At 41.3% G+C, this 20,230-nt stretch overlaps 1 protein-coding gene across 1 annotated transcript; it reads left to right on the top strand.

Moving 5' to 3' along the window:
* Positions 1-6,330: 6,330 nt before the first annotated feature.
* Positions 6,331-7,290, top strand: LOC147693425 (olfactory receptor 56A4-like). Its single transcript, XM_086935983.1, has one exon. The coding sequence runs from the start codon at positions 6,331-6,333 to the stop codon at positions 7,288-7,290; it is 960 nt and encodes a 319-aa protein (XP_086792109.1).
* Positions 7,291-20,230: the final 12,940 nt, after the last annotated feature.

The following is a 20,230-nucleotide window of genomic DNA, read 5'->3' as shown; positions in this document are numbered from 1 at the left end:
TGGGTGTCATCGGCATAAGATGTCAAACTAAATCCAAATTCCCGAATCAATGGGGCCAGTTCAGAGACGTAAATGTTGAACAAAGAGGGGCTCAACAAACTGTCCTGATGAACTCCACATGGTAGAATGGAGGGAGCTGAATTAAAACCATTGAGTGACGCCATTGATCTCAGATCCGTGAGGAAGGAGGACAGCTGAGCCAGCGCCATTCCGTCAACTCCCAACTTTTTCAACCGATGTTGTAAGAGAGCATGGTCCACCGTATCAAAAGCGGCTAATAGATCGAGGAGCACGAGAGCAGCTGTGCCTCCTCCATCCATCACCGCTCTGATCTCTTCCGTCACTTTAATAAGCGCCGTTTCCGTGCTATGTTCCTTATGGAAACCAAACTGGGAGTGATCCTGCAAACTGTTCTCCCTAATAAATTGTGACAATTGAATATTAATAATTTTGTTTACTATCTTGGCTGGTACGGGTAATTGGGCAATGGGTCGATAGTTCAATGGATTTGTGGCATCCAATGTCAGCTTTTTTAATAAAGGAAGGATAGACGTCTCCTTCCAACTGGTGGGAAAGATGCCCGAATTAAATTAATATTAAATATAAATTATAATTTCTCTCTGCAATGCCCTCAGTGGCAGGGATAACCTGTGGGGTTTGTTTACTGTTATAGCAGTAGAACTGAGTGGGTATGTTCATGACATGATTTGGGAAGCTCAGATGTTGCAAGAGTTCCTGATCTTAGTGCTGGGTACCCCCAATCAACCCAGTCAGTTTTTATAATCCAGTTTCTCACTTCATAACTATGCCCTAAACGTGCACAGGGAGACCAGCACAGGGTAGGGATTATTAGTGATTGTGGGGATTATAATTGTCACTTATGCGATTGCCTCCTTGCTTATGTTGCCTCAAAACCAAAATGTACACATTTTGTTCATTCTAAGAAGGGTATCAAACCTGGTGCAATTTTGGCATCCCATAATCTTGTTTTAGCCTTTGACAATCTTGTAAACTCTCCAAAACCCAGTATTTGTCCTACTTGCATGTGGATTTTTGATTGTATCTTTCTCTTTGCTCCCCTGTTCCTGCTCATTCACAAATGTGAATCTATCTTTAGTCCATTTAGTGAGCATATTCCCCCATCCCTAGCTCTTGATGTTCTTACTGTCCCTAGCCAGCCACATGGGGAGATTGACAGAAGGATCTCCTATGTGAACCAGGGCAGAAAACCTAAATGGTCGCAGGTGGTGCTATGCTCCACAAGGCCTCCCTTTTTGCTAAGTGTGCCCAGGAGTTTGCTACTTGATTGGACATAGATGTTGGACAGCAGGATGTCTTGCAAGCTTTTGAGGGTATTGCTCATGCAATGCTACATTTATTGTCAACATAGACCTCTTTCACAAGCTCCCAGGTTCCAAAATGGCTTGATGGTTTCAACATGGTACTCAATCACCAAGATATAGAAGTCCCATAGTTGGTTGTTAAGCAGGCCTATAAGAAGGCTCTTGCCAACTGCAAATCTACTCTGTGAGATATATATATCCTGCAAGGATTTAGATCAGGCTAGTTGGAGTTGGGATATTTCTCTTTTTGGAAGGTGGTAAACACGCCCTATCTTGTGGAGATGTCTTGCCCAGCATTATGCCAACATATTTCCGAACAATAATGGGTCAACCATTTTGAGGGTGTTTATAATCAGAGGGTGGGGGAAGGGAAAGAACAGTACAGCAAGTGTGCCATGTTGAATAGCCCTGTCTGAGTTCTGTTTTTCTCCATTTATGTTGTCCACTTGGCATTCACTGGGTACTGTTTACTTTCTGAGATCTAATTATTGTATGTGTTCCGAAGTATAGATGTGATTTTATTAATAATATTGTGAAGAGTCTATATGGTTAATAATGCTGTATCTCTTGCATCACTCTGTTTTTCTGTTGCACTGTATATGTTGGCAGCTCTCTAACCTCTATTTAGATATTATTGCAGACACTCTGCGAAAGATAATCCTGAAGAGTACTCTGTATTTAAGGGTGCTATGGGGATATAAGCTGCCGTACTCCTATGCCCAATGATTTCTCAAGGCTGTGTGTCACAAAAAATTAATTCACAGGTACCTCCTGAGATCTTCAGAGAGTTGCTGTGTGTTTAAGTCCCATTAAAGTTGATGGGTCTCACTACCATCCTACATTACATCATTTTTTCCCACAGACCTCCATGTCACTATGTTGGGTAGGCCCACTAGTAGAGGCAGAGTCAGTGATCCTTTGTCCCCACTTTCTAATTTAAACAGGAGATGAGTGACAGGTCCATAGTTAAAGAACAAAAATGTCCAGCCTCTTAAAAGGTCTTAAAAGCCTCTTATATGTAATTTTGCAATTCTAACATATGATAATAAAAAACTTCATTGCTTATTTTACTTTTCAGCTCAGTAACTCAGGCTTCATCTGAGATAATTTACTCTTTTAATTTAACTATAGATGAAAAAAGTCTATCAAAATTAGTTCATAAACTATATATATATATACAATGCTCCAGAATAAGACAGCATATACATTTCAAAACAACCTTATTTTAAAAAGCCCATTACGTGTCTAGGATGTTTTGTGAGAGTTACACCGTTAACTAATGTCTCTAGTTACTTTAGCATTTGCTTTCCATATATTAACCAGGTATTGAGACCCTACGTCCCCATGACTGGTAGTAAACCTGCCGCACTATTCCAGGCTTTGAGGTTGAGAGCAAGTAAAGGAAGCCACTGGTCCCTGACTGAGCTGTTCCTAGGCTTTATCAACATTATACTCAATGATTCATGTCATATCTATTACACGGACTGGCTGGGTAACTAGTTAATGGTTCCTCTATATCTATCGCCCGCAAAGATCATTAGTAGGCAGGAATGGACAAGTACATCAAGAGCTAAGAGTTAGAGAATCTTTTACTGCTATGTCTGACAATGGAATCTGCACTGTAGAAGACAAAAAACAAGACAGTCTCCACACCCAGCCAGGCCATCAAATTCTAGAAGCCCATAAAATAAAATGTATTCACATCACAAACAAGGGTGTGAGTTAAAATTTGGAATTTTCATCCACCTTTTTCCATCAATGGGGACATAAATGGGCCAGAGCCACACTTGTACAGAAATAATAGTACACTGTAAACATATTTCATTGTTTGAGTTAAAATTCAAGGCATACAGTTGCCTTCACAAAGTTTAGATTTTTGCACTAATGAAAACTCTCTTAAGTTCATACAGACTATGCTAGTGCTGAAACCAGACATGTGGACCAGGATGTAATACCCTGTCCTCTAAATTAACAGGCTATGTTCTAAACCCAGGTGGCCTGATTGGGAGCATTATTTGTTAAGTAAAGCCTTCCCTCTGTGACTACAAACATGAATTTACTTAACGGCACCTTCCTAAATGTTTTTATCTCCTTACCTTAAGCTGCATGAGCGTGATAGACTCCTTCGCTCCTGGGCTCCTTTCTCACTGTAAGGCAATTCTCTCAGTTCTCTGTTGATCTTAAATTACCTAGATATCTATAGGCAATTAAAGAGATTGACATCACACAATAAAATGGGAGTGATTTTCTCTTTGTTAAGGGTTGAGAATATAGAGCCAGATGTGCAACCCTATTTTGAATGCGCAAACGGGTTTGCGACCCGTTTGCCGATGCAAAATCTAATAGGGCCATTCACAATCCCAAGTGAGCAGGTGAAAAATATTTTACAACTCGCTAAATAGGAATTGTGAGTTGCTATTAGGAATGGGCGCTCCAAGGGCGTCTCTTCTTAATAGCGAATCTGAGACCTATGTAAGAATATTTTGCCACCGTAATTGCGGTCGCAAAACACTCACAATTTAACGCCCTCTTCAAGAGGGTGGTAAAGTACTTGCTAATGGCAAGGTGTCCCCAGGGAACCCCTTCCTCTTCGTGAATGCCGGGGAAAATAATTTTTAGAGGCAGGCAGTGGTCCTAGGGACAACTACATGTCCTTCAAAATTAAATGAAAACATTTCATTTTTCTTTTTAAAAATTTTCCTTTGAGGAAAATGGACTGAATTAAAAAAAATAAAACTGCTTCATTTTAAAGTAGTTCCAGACATGGAGGTCTGCTGACCCCAGCAGGACACCATACCTGAGGGCTAGATACAGGGGTATGCAGAAATAAGGAGGAACGGACCTAACTCAATTACTGAATAAGGAGGAACTTCACTGGATACTGCGCACTAACAGTATCCATACAGGCCTCAATCGTCTCGAAGATTGGGCATCTCTCTTGTGATCAGTCATACTGTAATATATACCTGACTTCCTCCTAGGTATCGCGATGTTTTTCCAAAACGATTCCTGTAAATATGTAAATGTTTACATAGCACTTGTTTTTTATTATCTCTTCACCTCACTCCTACACCATTCCAGCATGGCCGCCAGTTTCACTGCGATTAGTCCTTCACCTATCTCTAAACACTCCTACACCTTTTCAGCATGGCCGCCGTACTCACTACGACTAGTCCCTTTTTTATTTCTGCATACCCCTGTATCTAGCCCTCAGGCACAAGCACGTTAGCGATCCCCGCCAACCTGTATCCTGCATAGACAAGGAGCAGCCAAACCAGGAAGTAAGTACTTGCAGAATGCTCTAATCGACATTCCCAAACCCCACGAGGACCATAACTTACATAAATCTAATTTTTCCTTCTCAGTGAGACACGATTGGTCCGGTCTCGTATGTAGAGGCTCCCTTGCCCTGGTCTGGTAATTATCTTATGAGCTTTTCATCACCTTCCCACCGGGTCATTATAATGTTTATACTCACTCTTTCATTTCCCGTTTTTTTGGCAGGATACTATTGTGCTCCTTCATTTCCCCTACTTGCTTTGATTCTAAAGGCATTGGTACTGCTTAACAGACTACTTTGTGGACCACAATGTTGGTAAATCACGATCTGTATGCTCGCGCCATCTTCAATTTAAAATCGATCACGTACGCTAGACGTTAATTCACAAATCCTTTCCCCTCCAAACCACATGACAACTCATTTAAGGTAACCGTCGGTTACCTTCACTCCGCCGCTTACACTGCGCGCCACCCGTTTTTAAACTTTGCATGTCCGAACACTGAGCTCATTGAATGCTTTTTAATCTCATGCGTCGCCCCTCACAGTTCCGTCACTGCGTCGGATTTTAAATATTGTCCCAGCTGTCATAAATGGATCACAATGTGCTGCATGGAAACAAAAGCCTGTCACGCCACCACGTCACAACTCACATGATTACTATTCCTAAAAAAATGCGTAAACTGTCACAAACAGTTCACTATGGCACAAATGATCACTGGTCAGATGTGTATACATGCCTAGTCTTTTTGTTATTGACCAATGTTTATGTTTTGTCTCCCCCTTTTTCTTGTTTTCCCAATATAACTGTATGTACGCATGTAGGCCCTACAAACTGTTGTGCTTTCAAGACAAACAAATTAACTTTTTGTCCTGAAGATGATGCCATGTATCTGTGTGTAGGCATCGAAACGCCGTCGACATAGTAGCATCATATGTACCCTACAAATGAAAATTGTTCACAATGATGCTTTGTACTTTACCATTGTCTGTTCACTGAGATACTAGCACAGACCGCCCTTGTTGCGTCAAGTTTACCCCCTTGTTTTGTCTTGTCCCCTGTGGGTTACTGGTTGTACCCACCTTGTAAAAAATCCTTTTATGTTTTCAATACCTCTTAAAATAAAAACCTGTCCTGCTGGACAAAGGTCATACTGACTATTGAGTGTATGTCCATCAATTCTGCCTAATCCCTGAACTACTAGGGACCACTGTCCTCTGGAATACCATACCTGGGAGAGCCAGCCATCATAATGGTGTTGCAAATTGCGAGTGCCTCATTAATATGCATGAGGCATGCAATTTGCGACCCCATTAGGAATCGCTAACATTGTCTCCGACACAGTTGTACATAGCATTTTAGTGACTCACTAATTGCGACTCACAATTGAGCGCACTTTGTGAGTCGCTAAACGACATGGTCGTACATCTGGCCCATATTTTTTTATTATTGATATACATTTATTTGTAGTATGAATTGAGTCCTCCTTGTAATTAAATGAAGTATTCATAATATGATATTACCATATTAAGCTTCATTCAAATGGATACTTTGTGAAGCGGTTTTGGTATTTCTGTTGGGTGACAGTGTGTTTCAATTTATTTTCTTAGATCATTTGCATGTCTCCAGGTTGTATCTGTTTGTATGGGACCTATTCGTAATATGCTTTATTGTTATCTTTTAGGTAGCAAATGAAACCGATCTCCAACATGTTTACCACATACAACAGATCCACCAGTGTCTCAGAATTTGTGTTGATATGTTTCCTAGGGCTCGAGAGTTGGCAGCACTGGTTGTCCATCCCATTGGTTTGTCTCTTCCTTCAGGTTATCCTTGTCAACACGATTCTAATAGTAACAATATATTCATCGCCGAGGCTGCATCAACCAATGTACTATCTTCTTTGCCTTCTTGCCCTGGGGGATTTACTGATAAGTTTTGCTTCTTTGCCAAAGGCCTTGGCTGTCCTCTGGTTTAATGATAACACAATCAGCCCATTTGCCTGCTTCGGTCAATTATTCATTTTGTATTTCTGCAATGGAATGGAAGCATACATCTTCACATGCCTGGCTTTGGATCGTTATGTTGCAATCTGCATCCCATTGCACCATTCCTTGATCATCACCAGCAGGAGAACAGCACAGACCATTGCATGTGTCCTAATAACTAACACAGTTGCTTTCTTGCCATATCCAGTGCTGGCTTCTAGACTGCATTACTGTGCAAGAAACTCCATTCCACACTGTGTCTGTGAGACTCTACCTCTTACAAAGCTTGCCTGCGATAGCAGCGTACCCAGTGGCATTTATAGTTTAGTAATCACAAGTATATACTTATTCTTTCTTTCACTAACATTGGTCTTCTCCTATGGCATGATCCTCCGAGCTGTCCTGAGGATGGGCAGCTGGAGCACGGCTCGCAAAGCCTTCAGCACCTGCAGCTCCCACCTCATTTTGGTGTCCTATCATTACTTCATTATCATTTTGATCCATGTTTCAAACAGGATGGAGAGCCTTATGCCACGCTATGCGCATGTTCTGTTGAGGTTCTGTGAATTTCTTGTGACTCCAGCTCTGAATCCTTTGGTATACGGCATTAGCAACAAGGAAATCCGGCAAGAAGTTGTCAAATTACTCAGAAAGAGTTTTCCTAATATCTGCAAATCTTGAAAATCTTTAATGAGCGCACATCTAAAGCGATTATTAACGTTCTACTCAAATCAAGTGAACAACTATTTAGCTACTTATCTGTTTGATGAAACAGAAACAAATTACACCTTTCATTTAGCAAACATGAATGTGTTCTAATCATGACATTCTGCACTCAAACAAGGAACAAAATCTATTCCGAAGGTTTGGTCTTGTATTGGCCTTTCTAAGTCAAGCCCTGTGGTTACCGTAAACCAGTTAGATTCTGTACACTGGTTATTCATTATCGGCCAAATGTATCAAAGGGTTTTGCCCATTTTGTGTCAATGGGGGAATGTGTTGTTACATATGGCCCTATGTGTTTAAGGTACAATCGTGTTATTCCCCTTAACTCTGTTGAATGGACCATTAGTTAATAAACCTTCAATATCATAAGTCCTATAATCCCTAAAATGAATTCATATGATCCTGACTTTGAGCACCAACCTGACCCACATCATAAACACCTGCATCACGTCTGCCACATTCTCGAATAAATGGAAACTTGCCGAAAACTACAACCTCAAACTTCTCATACACATATACAAAGCCCTACACAGCAGTGGACCAGAGTACATGAAAAGCCAAATACATATTCTCATCAGTCAATCAGACACCTATGCTCTGCCTTGGTGTCAGTCGCAAAAACACCCTGCATCCGCAAAAGCAAAACTGCAGGTCACTCATTTTCCTACGCCTTATCAGAGTGCCCATTGTAGAAAACTAGACATGCAAGAAAAGGCTGACCGTGATAGAGACCAGTTTAGACATAAGAAATGGATTGGCCCCGGTCAGTGCTAACCTTCGGACACAGAAGAAAGATTGTGAAAAATGTTCAAAGAAGGTAAGGTTCAGTGGTGCAATGCTGCAGGTGGTGTCCAAGGAGAAAGTGTTGTCAGCGGGGAGCCTTAGGTCAGAACCATGGTGAAGATTTCATTCTTAAGACTTAGGGGCAGATTCATCAATACTATTTGCTGTGCTTCATTGCACAAGAGGGAGGGAAATGGGAATGTGCCATATGTAGCATTATATGTCAAACTCCTGTCCTCTCCTTGCACACTATGTGCTGACTAGTGCCAATGCAGGCACCATGTGGCAAGGGTGTTTGCATTGCAGGTAGGGTTGTTTTAGTGCAGGGAGGTACGTACTGAACAGAATTGATCTTCTGGGGCTTCCTGCACAAAAATAATCCTCTGAGGCTTTTTTCTTTCTATTTGTGCTGCACACACAAAAAGATGAAAACGGTAGGAGAAAGAAACTAATTTCTCTAATTTAAGCCTCCTCTAAGATGCAATCCAAGGTCTACCGCCTATGGTAAATCTGTGAATGCCCCATAATCCATGTTTGGATGAATGGGAACACACAAGTTACACCCATGGAAAGCTTCCCCTGGTCAGAGTAACGGAAGGCAGAGACTTGTGCTGCCTTGCCTTACTCCAGATTTACCAAGCCATGCGGGCCATGCAAAGTGGATTTGCATGGCTTGGTAAATGTGACTTTATTGTTGCATTGCCCTTGCCTTAACTTGTGTGACACAAGGGCAATGCAACACTGTGATAAATCTAGCCCTACTTCTCTTATTCCGAAGTTACAAAGCTCCAGACAAAGCAGAAGGCTGTGACTGAAGACAATTCCAGGGTCTTGGATACTCCTTCGGTGACGGACCACTAAACAGGATTTTCTGCTGCGGAGAAGAACTTAGCAGAAGAAGCTGCAAAGCCAATCTGACCGGCAATGCACCTTGGGCAAACAGGCAAGTAGGCTGGCCATAGTCTCCTCCTTGTTCTCAGAGCAGTTTTTTCCAGGTTTTGGATTTTGGCAATCTTTACCCATTTCGATTAAAAACCAAAGGCCAAGAACTGGTGGGACACTACTTGGGGGGTCAGGACTTACTCAGAGTCCAGTTGAGGGTTAAGATGTTGAGAGCCTTTTGTGTCCCTGTGTCTTTGAACAGGAGTGCCCAAAAAACCTTACAACGTGTATGGTTAAGATCAGCACACCTGAGGGCGACAGTGTCGCTGAGTTATTATAAAGATCAAGCGATAGAGAAACTTTATTTTAGTAGATGTCATCTTTATTCAATTGTTGATCAAATGATATTCCGTCATATGATAAGGTATCCATAAATAAATCATAGTGGTGTAAGACATCAATATTGTTCAATCACTTAAAAGTGTTGCAGTTTGTTGAAAAATGTGTGTGTGATGCATTTCGAGCCGTAGCTCTTCTTCAGGGAAAATATTCTAAAAGAAACATACAAAAATACTTGTATCTCTGTCCAAAGGCTGGAATGCATCTAATCCTATATAAAAAGGTGAGTAATGTATAACGCATACTATAGGATAGATAAAGTGCACAAATGAAAAAGAAAAAATGCATTGCGTCAATAGTCTCCAAGTGTCCGAAAAGCTGACTGATATGCCAGTGTGCAAGAATGTGCAATTAGTTTGTGAGGAGAAACAAAGCAGGTTAAAGTGTCCCGAAAGTGAAATCAATGTGTGACTGACCTAAATAACTAGCGAGAGCATGCAAAAATTCATCATAGCGTAGTGGGGGTGCTAAAACATATTAAAGTGGGAACAAAATAGGGCTGGCTCTAATCAGCATGGCTGAGCCTATATAACAAATAACAAAGGGGGGGTGCCAGTGCTGATACTATAGACTTTGGATTAGAATTAATCCTCCACAAACAGAAAATTAGATTCCAGAAAGGGACCTGCTTTTTAGTCGTAATTTTATTTGTAGAAAATCAACAATATGTTAAAAATTCATCTTTACATTAGAGAAGAAAAAACATTGGAAGAAAATCAAGATGAAAACGGACACATAGAAGTACATTCAGTTAAAGTAATCCACCATTCACAACTGCAATCATGTCACATTCACAACACATTCAACACAATCAGACTTGACTCAAGCATACCACATAATACTACTCAAAAGAGGAAAGGTACAAAACTAGGTCTGCGTCAATTAAGCAAAAAATTCAGAATAATTATTTGAACAATAGTACAAAACCAAGAATTTTTACAGTTTTAACATTCATTGGGGATAAATGTGAATAGGTAATGTACAAGGGATTGTGAAGAGTCTACTATTAAACGTGACTCTTATACACATGGGCAGACCAGTGGGATAATAGGCCTACACGTTTCGAATCCCCTTTCAATTCGTCGGAGATTCTCATCAGGGCCTCAGGCAACTGAAAAAAGAAAAGAGAACATACAACAGCTTTTTTAAAAAAAGAGGAATAGTGACATATGAAAAAGAGGCAAAAATGCAAATAAGGTGAACACTGTTAAAAATAACATTAGTTAAAGTACATACTGCAGAAGGTAATTACACATCAGAAGTCTTGAAAACTCAGTGAATACCCAGTATAAGAGAACCCTAACCACAGGGACACTAATACGGAACGTCAGGTCGAGGAAGGACTACGTACTGATCTCTAAATGGCACAAGGACCCCTGCACAGAACTGGAGATACTACCTGCACCAGGGAAACAAAAAGGATTGGGATTACCTACCACCAATGTGGCTAAGGTGAAAGCCAGTGGTGGTTCGGATTTTGGAAGGCTTCTCTAAAGTAAAAAGCCTGTGAATAGACATAAACGTCTAGTGAGTCAGTGAGGATTATAATTTTAAGGACTGCTGAAATGGTACTCACAGACCTGAAAAAATGCCTTACCGCTTAGTGGAAGTCGATAAACCTAGGCGGCAAGGAAATGGATCCCGTTGATATTCCATTCAGTTGCCATCCAGTTGTATTCATAAGTTACTCTCTTTAGTAACTGGAATTCCTATTGTCCATTACTAAAGGTAATACAAGCAAAATTATTGCCCAGCCTTACCTATAGAAGCCATGTTCTTTGCGGATCAGACTCTGCACTTTTGAATAAGGTTATAATAAAAACATTAAAATATTTGTTTTGACTTCCGGTTAATGCGCTGTCGGCCCAGATTTGATTGGAATCTGGTTTCTGTACCCAGCAAATCGCTAGGATGGGACAGTATGTAAAATTATGGAAACAAATTAAAACTAGAATTTTTAATCCAATGAGCTGTCTACTCTGGCAAGAAATGCATACAGAACCAAACCTCTCATGTTTATAAATATCTTCAAATATCACTAGAAGAATTGTCAGCACATGAGATTTGGGAGATGTCCCTAATACCACTATCTTAAACAAAATCTATCTCTTCTAAAAGATAAAGAGGTATTTACTAAGGGAACGCATGCCTGGATGCTATAATGAATATACAAGCCCCCATATCAAGAAATACCCTGGACAGTACAAACAAAGAATATATTAATGACCACAAGATTTGGCAACCTGCCAGGTTTAATGCATGCAAAGCCTTGGCTGAGACCAACTAAGCCGATCCCCTGTAGACTATTGAATCAGTGGCAAGAAAATATTATACATTTGGTTTGCATATGTACTTCAATGAAGGACAAAAGAAAGAGTTATTTAAAGAACTCTGTTAATGAAAGAAGTGTATAATTATGTAGACAAGCCTTGGTAGTTTGTTTTAAACCAGCGGACATAGTAATGAATGCAAATTTTACAAAATTTTTGATTCTTGCAAAAAAGAAATTGGGTGGGAAAACATACCATGCAGAACAATTCCAAAATCGTAGTTTATGAAACAATGTGGTAGTAACCGGTTACTTGGCTATATTCTAATACAGTTGTTTACCACCAATGTCCAAGATATGCCATTCTGTTGCCATCCAGTTGTATACCTAAGTTACTCCCTTTAGGAACTTGAATTCTCCAAGTCACTAGGGGGCAGATGCATCAAACCATTTTTTTGTCGCAAACGATGCAAATCGCTAATAAGCAGCAAATGGAATGTATCAACTAAAAGCCTCGAAATATTAGGAATCGCAAATTTTGCGATTCCTTAATATTGCGTAAGCATTTAAGGAATCGCAAATTGCGATTCCTTAAATGCTATGTATGAAGCATTTAAGTTTTGCAAATTTAGGCTAAGAAATCGCAAATTACCACCAACTTGTAGTTGGTGGTAATTTGCGAATTCTTTTGCAAATGCACTTTTTGCCATTTGTAAAGATGCCATGTGACGCTCATACATGCTCTTAGGGCATATATGTGCGCCATATGCGCACACATGTACATTTCAGGGGTGCAGCAGGGTGTCCTTAAGACACCCTTGCACCCTTGAAATTATTCTCAATTTGCAATTAGCAAATTACGAATCGCAAATTGAGAATAACTTCCCATTCATTCCTATGGGCCTCTTGGCCCATAGAAATGAATGGGAAATTATTCCTTAATTGCGAATTTTAAGAAATCGCTAAAGAATTGCGAATTTCTAGATACATACCAATTTGCAATTCTCAAGTATCGATTGTCAAAAAATCGCTTTCTGAGATCGCAAAAGGGTATCTTGATACATCTGGCCCTAGGTCCTAAAAAGGTGTTCTTCGGGAGGTGGAGTGGGTTAGAGAAAATTTGACAGTCACCAATTCACAATAACCTTGAAATACAGTCTATAGGTCACATGAGCATGCATGACAAGATGGCCGCCTCCAATGGCTCTTTCATTTAGCCTGCATTTTAGGCAATTTTTTAAGCCGTTTTCAGGCTTTCTTCAGTGAGTCTTATTTTCATCTCTGTGGCCAGCGCTTCCTATGGAGGTTGTTTCTGTGCCTTTCTGTCCAGTTTGAAAGGCTTTTGGTCGTGCTGTGCCCACCACCAAGCTGTCCTGAGGAGTGCTGCTGGAGTTTCCTGTCACAAGGGCGGAGACATTTTGAGGAAAGGGCAAGGCTGAGGTCCAAACCACTCCCACAGCTGGTTTTAGCTGCTGCGCAGAATGCTGCTTTGGTGATTTCTTGTTTATCTTTATTTTCCTTGTGTTTGAAGTGAGTTTGATGTCTTTTATACCTATTTTGTAAGGAAGATATTAATATGGAAGAAAGAATGTGCATATAACAGCTAGCAAACATTGAAAAACATTTCTGCTCTGCCAGTAAAGTGAAGCATGCATTTGCAATGCAATTGGTCGCGCCTTCGGGACGTTATATTTATTTAGCTATGCAGCACATTAGCCAGGGTGCTGAAACATCTACTGTTCTTTAACATGGAGGGAAAGTCAGCACCAAACTGTGTGACTTGCCCTGTATAGGAACACATGGAGAGAAATATTGCCTTTCAGCAGGAAATGGTATAGTCCAAAGCTTTGCTTTTAATATAAAAACGGGGCCTTCGGTGGTCATATCACTGAACATACATGATTTGAAAAAAATATTATTGTCTACTGGTGCTCGTAGAAGACACATTCTAGGGACTGGAATCTAGAGAATGCGAAAGTGATTCTGGTATTTTACTGATCTCTTCTAGTCGTTTTTGATCAAGACAGTTAAATAGAGGCAGCTGAACAGAACAAAAAGTCCCTAAGCAAAAGCCGGCAAGTCCTAGGGCTGATCTCCAGAGCCCACAAAGTACATAGCCACACAAGTATATAATAAGTATATACTAAAGTATATACAAGAGGTCTTAAATGCTCGAACTAAAAAAGGAGGATACCAATGAGCCTTTTCATGCAGTATTCTTTAATACAAACAACATTCTTTTAGAAATTAAGAATATTCGCCAATACATGGCTAGTCTTTAAATGAAAGTCTCAGACAATTATGGGGGCAAGATGATGGCTGCGTAAACACTGCTGGAGCCACTCATCAAAATGCTCTGTGGTTTAAATTAGTTCGTGTTAGACCTGGCACCATAGGCATGGGTCTCCCTTCCATTTCTGCTGTTGCCTCATGTGTTTTTGCTGGTGTTAGATGCTTTGGGCACTGTGCCACTGCTGTCCAGTGCCACAGTGCGAGTGCTACCTACTGTAAATTGGTGTATGAATTGGTCATTCCATAATTGACTGTTTGGTTTACTTGTCAGACCCTAGTACAGTGCACTGCATGTGCCCAGGGTGTGTAATCCAAATGCTGCTAGTGGGCTTGCAGCACTGGTTGTGCCACCCACAGAAGCAGCCTTGTAAAATGTGTCTAAGGTGTGCCATTGCAGAGCATGCGTGCAGCCTGGTACTGTCATGCTGACTGGGCAAGTGCGCCACTTGCCAGTCCCTAAACCATCCCTTTTCTTCATATCAGACACCCTATGGTAGGCCCAAAGGCAGAGTGCATTGTAAGTATAAGGTAGGACAAGCCCTGGTGTGTGTGTCATGTCCTAATGGTGAATTACAGCCATTATTGTTTTTCACTATTGCAAGGCTAACTGTTCTCCATAGGGACAGTTAGAATATTACATTTTATAATCCTTACTGACTCAGGGAACTTGGTAGAAATTCAAGTTTAGTATGCCTGAACTCAGAATGTTAAAATACATCTTTTAGTGAAATTGGTTTTAACATTCCGTGTTTGAAATGACCACTTTTATAAAGTAGGTATTTTCTTGTCTAACTATCCAAAGCCTGCATTTGCTAGGTTGTGTATTCCTTGTCTGGAGTTTTGAGTGACAGGGCTGGGGGATTCCAGGAGACAGGGTGAGTCTGGCCAGTGGTGAATAGAAAGACCTGCATCTAGATGGGAGCCACAGTGCTGGCTCCACCTCCTATGGTGCGTCTGATATCTCTGCTCTGCACTGTGAAAGGAGAGAAGGAATCATGTCAACAGAGTGCTTCAGGGCTCTGCTTTTCCTCCACAATGCTCTCTCCACCTCCTATGGGGCGTCTTATGTTTCTGCCTTGCACTGTGAAAGGAAAGAAAGAGTCATGTGAACATAGTGTTCCAGAACTGGTTTGGACTGGGCAAAGGCCCCTCTGCCTTCAGAGGACAAAGGATTTTGCGGAATAAATATTGTGACCCTGATCCCAAGAAATTAGATCACTTTTGAACTACACGAAGAAACCACTGCTGAGGAGAGGAACCTGAAGAAACTGAGGAGAGACTATGCCTAAGCCCCGGTGTTGCTTGCGGGATTGGCCTGCAGTGGTTGCCTGACTGCCAAAGAGAGGAGAAATTACTTTTTGTACTTTGCTTTCAACTTGTGAAGGATCTCCAAGGGTTTGAAAAAGAGCTTGCCTCCTGCTGAAGTCTCAGGGACCACAGACTTTAACCCCCAGCTCCCCAGAGTTCTTTTGGAAGTGCCTGCTGCTGTTTTGGGCCTTCTGAGGGACTGCATATCGCAAGGAGCTGGAAGCGTGACTCAATGAAGTAGAAGCGTGTCGCCGTTGCTGCTGCTGCTGTCGCACTTCTGAACAAGGGTGTCACTGCTAGAGTTGTCACACTTCAACACATCGAGAGAAGCGTCTTGCAACGAAGAGGTAGCGTGTCGCCGTCGCTGCTGCCTGCCGTCGCACTTCTGAACAAGGGTGTCGCCACTGGAACTGTCGCATTGCACCGCATCGAGGAAAGGGCCTCGCATCTCCCGAGAAGTGCGCCGCCGAAAGAGCTGCTGCCATCGCATTTCTGAACAAGGATGTCGCCGCTGTAGTTGTCGCATCGTGCGGAAGCTTCACGCAAATGTGGAAGAAGAGTATCGCAGCTGAAGCTGTTGCCGTCGCACTTCTGAACAAGGGTGTCACCGCTGCAGTCCACGCATCAAACCGAGAACTTCTCGCATCCCCAGGGAAGTGTGCCGCATCTGGAAGATCTTCACATCTGTATTTCTTTGCACCAGAACTTTGCCGCATTTTCATCACTGCAACATTGCTTGTTGTAGATGGTACATTGACACAAAGTGTTGCATCTTAAGAACTGAACTGTTTCAGTTTCAGTTTATTAAGCTTTATTCGATTTTTAAACAAAATCATAAAAGCACAGCTGTACAATACATTTGATAAAATCATTTAACAACATATTTAATAAATGTAAAGTGAGCATAAAAAAGCATTATATTATAAATAACGAACAATTGTTAAAAGAATTGGCAGATCAGGTGGTGCACCAGTAAAGTGATTCCATAGGTACATAATTGAAACGAAGAAAATCCATTTTTAATATAAAAGGGAATAAAGTTAAAAATGAAAAGGATCAATTTACAGCAGTCTATTTGCAGGCACTACAGGTAATTCCCATAGGTTACATGGTCTTCCTCAAAGCAATTAAAGTTCTCATATAAGAGGCCACTGCATTAACCTCCGAAACTGTTTCCAGCCGCTTTAATTTACAATACGCTGCCCTGCATCCTCTAATTCCCCATTTGATAAAAATTGGTTTTAAAAACTGAACTGAACTAAGCTAAAACTACCATCTAAAGTAACAGTATTGTTTTTTTGTCATTTATGGTCTTGTGGTAAATGTATGTAAAGTATACTTATTTTTTATATAAAACCTTGTGAGGTGTCCATCTGTAGTGTTGTCACTTGGTTACTGTATGTGGTCACAAATGCTTTACACACTGCCTCTCAGATAAGCCTGTCTGCTCATGCCAAGCTACCCAGGGCGTGAGTAGGGGTTATGTTAGGAGTTTACCCCCTTACCCTGACTAGAGGCAAGGGTCCCTATTTGTCACAAGTACCTACCTGTGCCAACTGGAGACCTCCAAAACAATGGATGTTTTAAACCCCCGATTCTCAGATGACTATTCCCCTGGCAATTGAAGGCAGACCGAGTGTGCACCGAAAGAGGCTTTGAGGTGCAATTACTCACTCCACTTATCTGTTAGTGCTGGCTCGAGCTGTCCTGAAGCCGCTTCTCTGGTGTTTCAGGTTGGCGCTTTGCTCTGGGTGTTTACGGATGAAGACATTGAGGCCTCTGCTGAAGCGTGCTGAAAGCAGCACTACAATGGGTAAAACTGCTGAGAACCTCCATGGCCCATTGGTTTTTCGGAAGACTCTGGCAGAGAGAAAGACCGGGGACGCTATCCCCCCAGCAGGCAGCAAGGAGGCGAGTTCGGCAAAACACAGCAACACTGAGAAGCGTCCAGAGGAAGACACAGAACAAGTTAAACAGAGGCAAGTGATCCCTGGAATGTTTGCTGGACTGGGGAAATGAAAGGAGAACATGAATAATGCTGCGAAAGCAGAAAGCCCTTGCTTGGATGAAGGTATTCTGACATCGTTGGCAGAGGCGAACATTGAACCCTCGGTGGATACCATGAGTATGAATATCTGACTACATTAGGGGTTTTGGCTCCAGTGTAAGGGGCTTGTGATTTACCTGAAGTTACAACACTGATAATTGGGGATGATCATCACAATGGGATTTTAATGGTGGACAACCCAATAAAAGATCTTAAACTCCTTGTTACCGGGGGAAACAGGGGGGGACACCTGAATGTGGAGAACATTTTTTCTCTCTTAATGAGGATTCTGAACTGTCCAATTTCAGTGAAGGGGTTTCCTTAGAATTGGATAATACAGATTCAGACACAGACAACGCCCTCTCTAACCCTAGTACTCAGAAACATCTGCTTTCTTTAACTAAGAGAAAGAGGAAAACTCATAGCAGGAAAAACGCGGAGCTGTTCAATCAGGCTATGATAACAGTCATTTCAGCCAATTAAAATGGGAATATTCAACTACTCAGCTTTTGATGGAAGATGGGGGATGTGATGAAGTGGACCCGACAGACGTTCCTAAAAGTCAGTGTGAACGATCCCCAAAGGCGGCGGAATCCTCTGATATGACGAAGACTATATCTAACATATGATGGAATGGATGCCGAGATTCATTATCGAGAATAGGGGTAACGCAAAGATTGGGATAATTTGGGACACTCTTAAAGCAGGGGTAAGAGGGGAAACACTGAGGTACGACTGGGCTTCGCAGGCAAAGGAAAAAAATGTATCTCTAAGAGCAATATCGGGCATTAGGTGAAGCAGAAACACAGTTAATACAGGTACTCATAAATAAGGGGGAGGTACAGCAGGCACAAAGTAATGTGGCTTTAGTTAAATCTAAAATGTTAGATCTCTCATCTAATAAGGCAGCTGGTAAAGTCATGGCTTGGCGCTCCAAACTTTATGAATGCAATAAAAAAGTTGGCCACCTTTTGGCGTTACAGACCAGACAAAGAATAACTCTGATGGGGATATTAGAAATAGATGATCCCAGGGTAGGGTTAGTCAATCAACCCCTAGAAATACGTGCTGCCTGTCAGCGGTTTCATCAAAAACATTATACAGAAGATATTATCACGACAGATGAAGCCATACAGAACTATTTAATGGAGATCTCGTATGACAATTTGTCAATAGAAGAGAGGGATGTGCTTAATGCACCCATTATTACAAATGAAAATCTAGAAGCTTTCAAGACATTGGCAAAGGGCAAGGCAGTGGGTACGGATTCAATTCTGGGTGAGTTCTATAAAATCTTTATCTCCCCGCTACAGGAACTAATAACAGAGGTTTTTCTGGAAGCTCAGACAGGGAGCGGAGCTCCTAGCTCTGGGGAATCTGCGAATATAATTATTTTCCCTAAGGAAGGGAAACCGCTAAGAGAAATGGGGTCTTATCGACCCATTACCCTAATAAATAGTGATGTAAAAATATACGCCAACTGTCATCAGTTAATAAAAAAACTGGTATTTCCAACCCAGCATGGATTTGTACCCGGCGGGAGTACAATAGATCATATTCGGAGGGTAATCTCTCTTTTTGATGAGGCAGGAATCACCAGGGACCCTATCGGGCTTATCCTGCTTGACCTTTAGAAAGCCTTTGGTAGGGTCTCCTGGCCGTTCTTATGGGCAATTTTGAAGAGCAAAGGGTTTGAGAAAGGTTTTATCAGCACTGTTGGAACAATGTATAGGAATCCCGTAGCTAGAATATCAATAATGATAGAGATGTCGGACCGTGTTCTTATCCACAGAGGGACAAATCGGGGTGTCCATGCTCTCCCCTATTGTTTGCCTTATATATTGAGCCATTGGTTTTGGGGGGAGCACCAAGATACTAGCCTATGCAGATGACTAGCAATTAATACTTCTATTCCGATGACGGCATTGAAAGAGATTGAAAAAGAAGCTGACCCTTTGTGGGAAAGTTTCCGGTTACCGTTTGACTAAAACCAAAACTCAGGTTGTGGTTGGCAATAATATTCAGATGAACAATTCTCGTGTGGTACAGAGTGCTGCCTACTTGGGCGTCGAAATTTTGGCAGATGTTGCGAAGATTAGTGGAAATAATCTGAACCCATTGTTCCTTAAATTTAAAACTGAATTTATAAGACTAGAAAATCTCTAACTTACGATGGTCGGAAGATGCAATAGTATCAAAATGCTTTTTTTGCCAAAGATCTTTAATTTTCTTAGGGCTATTCCTTTGAATGTCCGCAATTTGTGGTTCATTGCCATGAATCACTTATTCTCTGGGTTTATATGGGCTAACTGTCACCCACGGAGAGCGTTTAAATTGTTAACACTACCTAGAGCAAGAGGGGGATGGGCAGTACCTAATCTTCAGCTTTATCATTGGGCATCAATTCTAAATATAACTGGGATACTGCTTAATGAGAAAGCGGACCCCACGCTGACTGGTGTGCCTGTTTCTATCTTTGAGCTGTTATTAGGGAATGAAGCTCTGTGGTGTCTTCTACAACATATAGAATTGAATTATTATAAAAGGGTTACATTTAAGACCTTACTCTGTGTTTTTAAGGTTTGAACTGTGGTTCGGAAAAACCTTGGCTAAGGGCGTATTAATGCGTATACTCCATTATTAAGAATGATTGGCTTCCAAATATTTTTAATGATGGGTATATGCGGCAGTGGTTTGAAAAGGGTGTTAGGGTGGTGGGTGATGCTACTAAAGGGACTAAGGTGCTGGTATTTGAGACTATAAGAGATAGATTTGGGCTAGATAATCAGCAGTTTTTTAAATATCTTCAAATAAGAGACTTTCTAGCTAAGAAAATGAGGGTGCTTCTGGTTTCTCTGGGCTGGAGTTGATTTATGGATTACTAAAAGGCTCTCTTACTTTAGGGGTGATATCTA

The sequence above is a fragment of the Lissotriton vulgaris genome, chromosome 8, assembly GCF_964263255.1.
Source record: "Lissotriton vulgaris chromosome 8, aLisVul1.2, whole genome shotgun sequence".
NCBI lineage: Eukaryota > Metazoa > Chordata > Amphibia > Caudata > Salamandridae > Lissotriton > Lissotriton vulgaris.
Note: the sequence above shows the minus strand (reverse complement) of the source record. Positions and strands in the feature narration are given on the sequence as shown.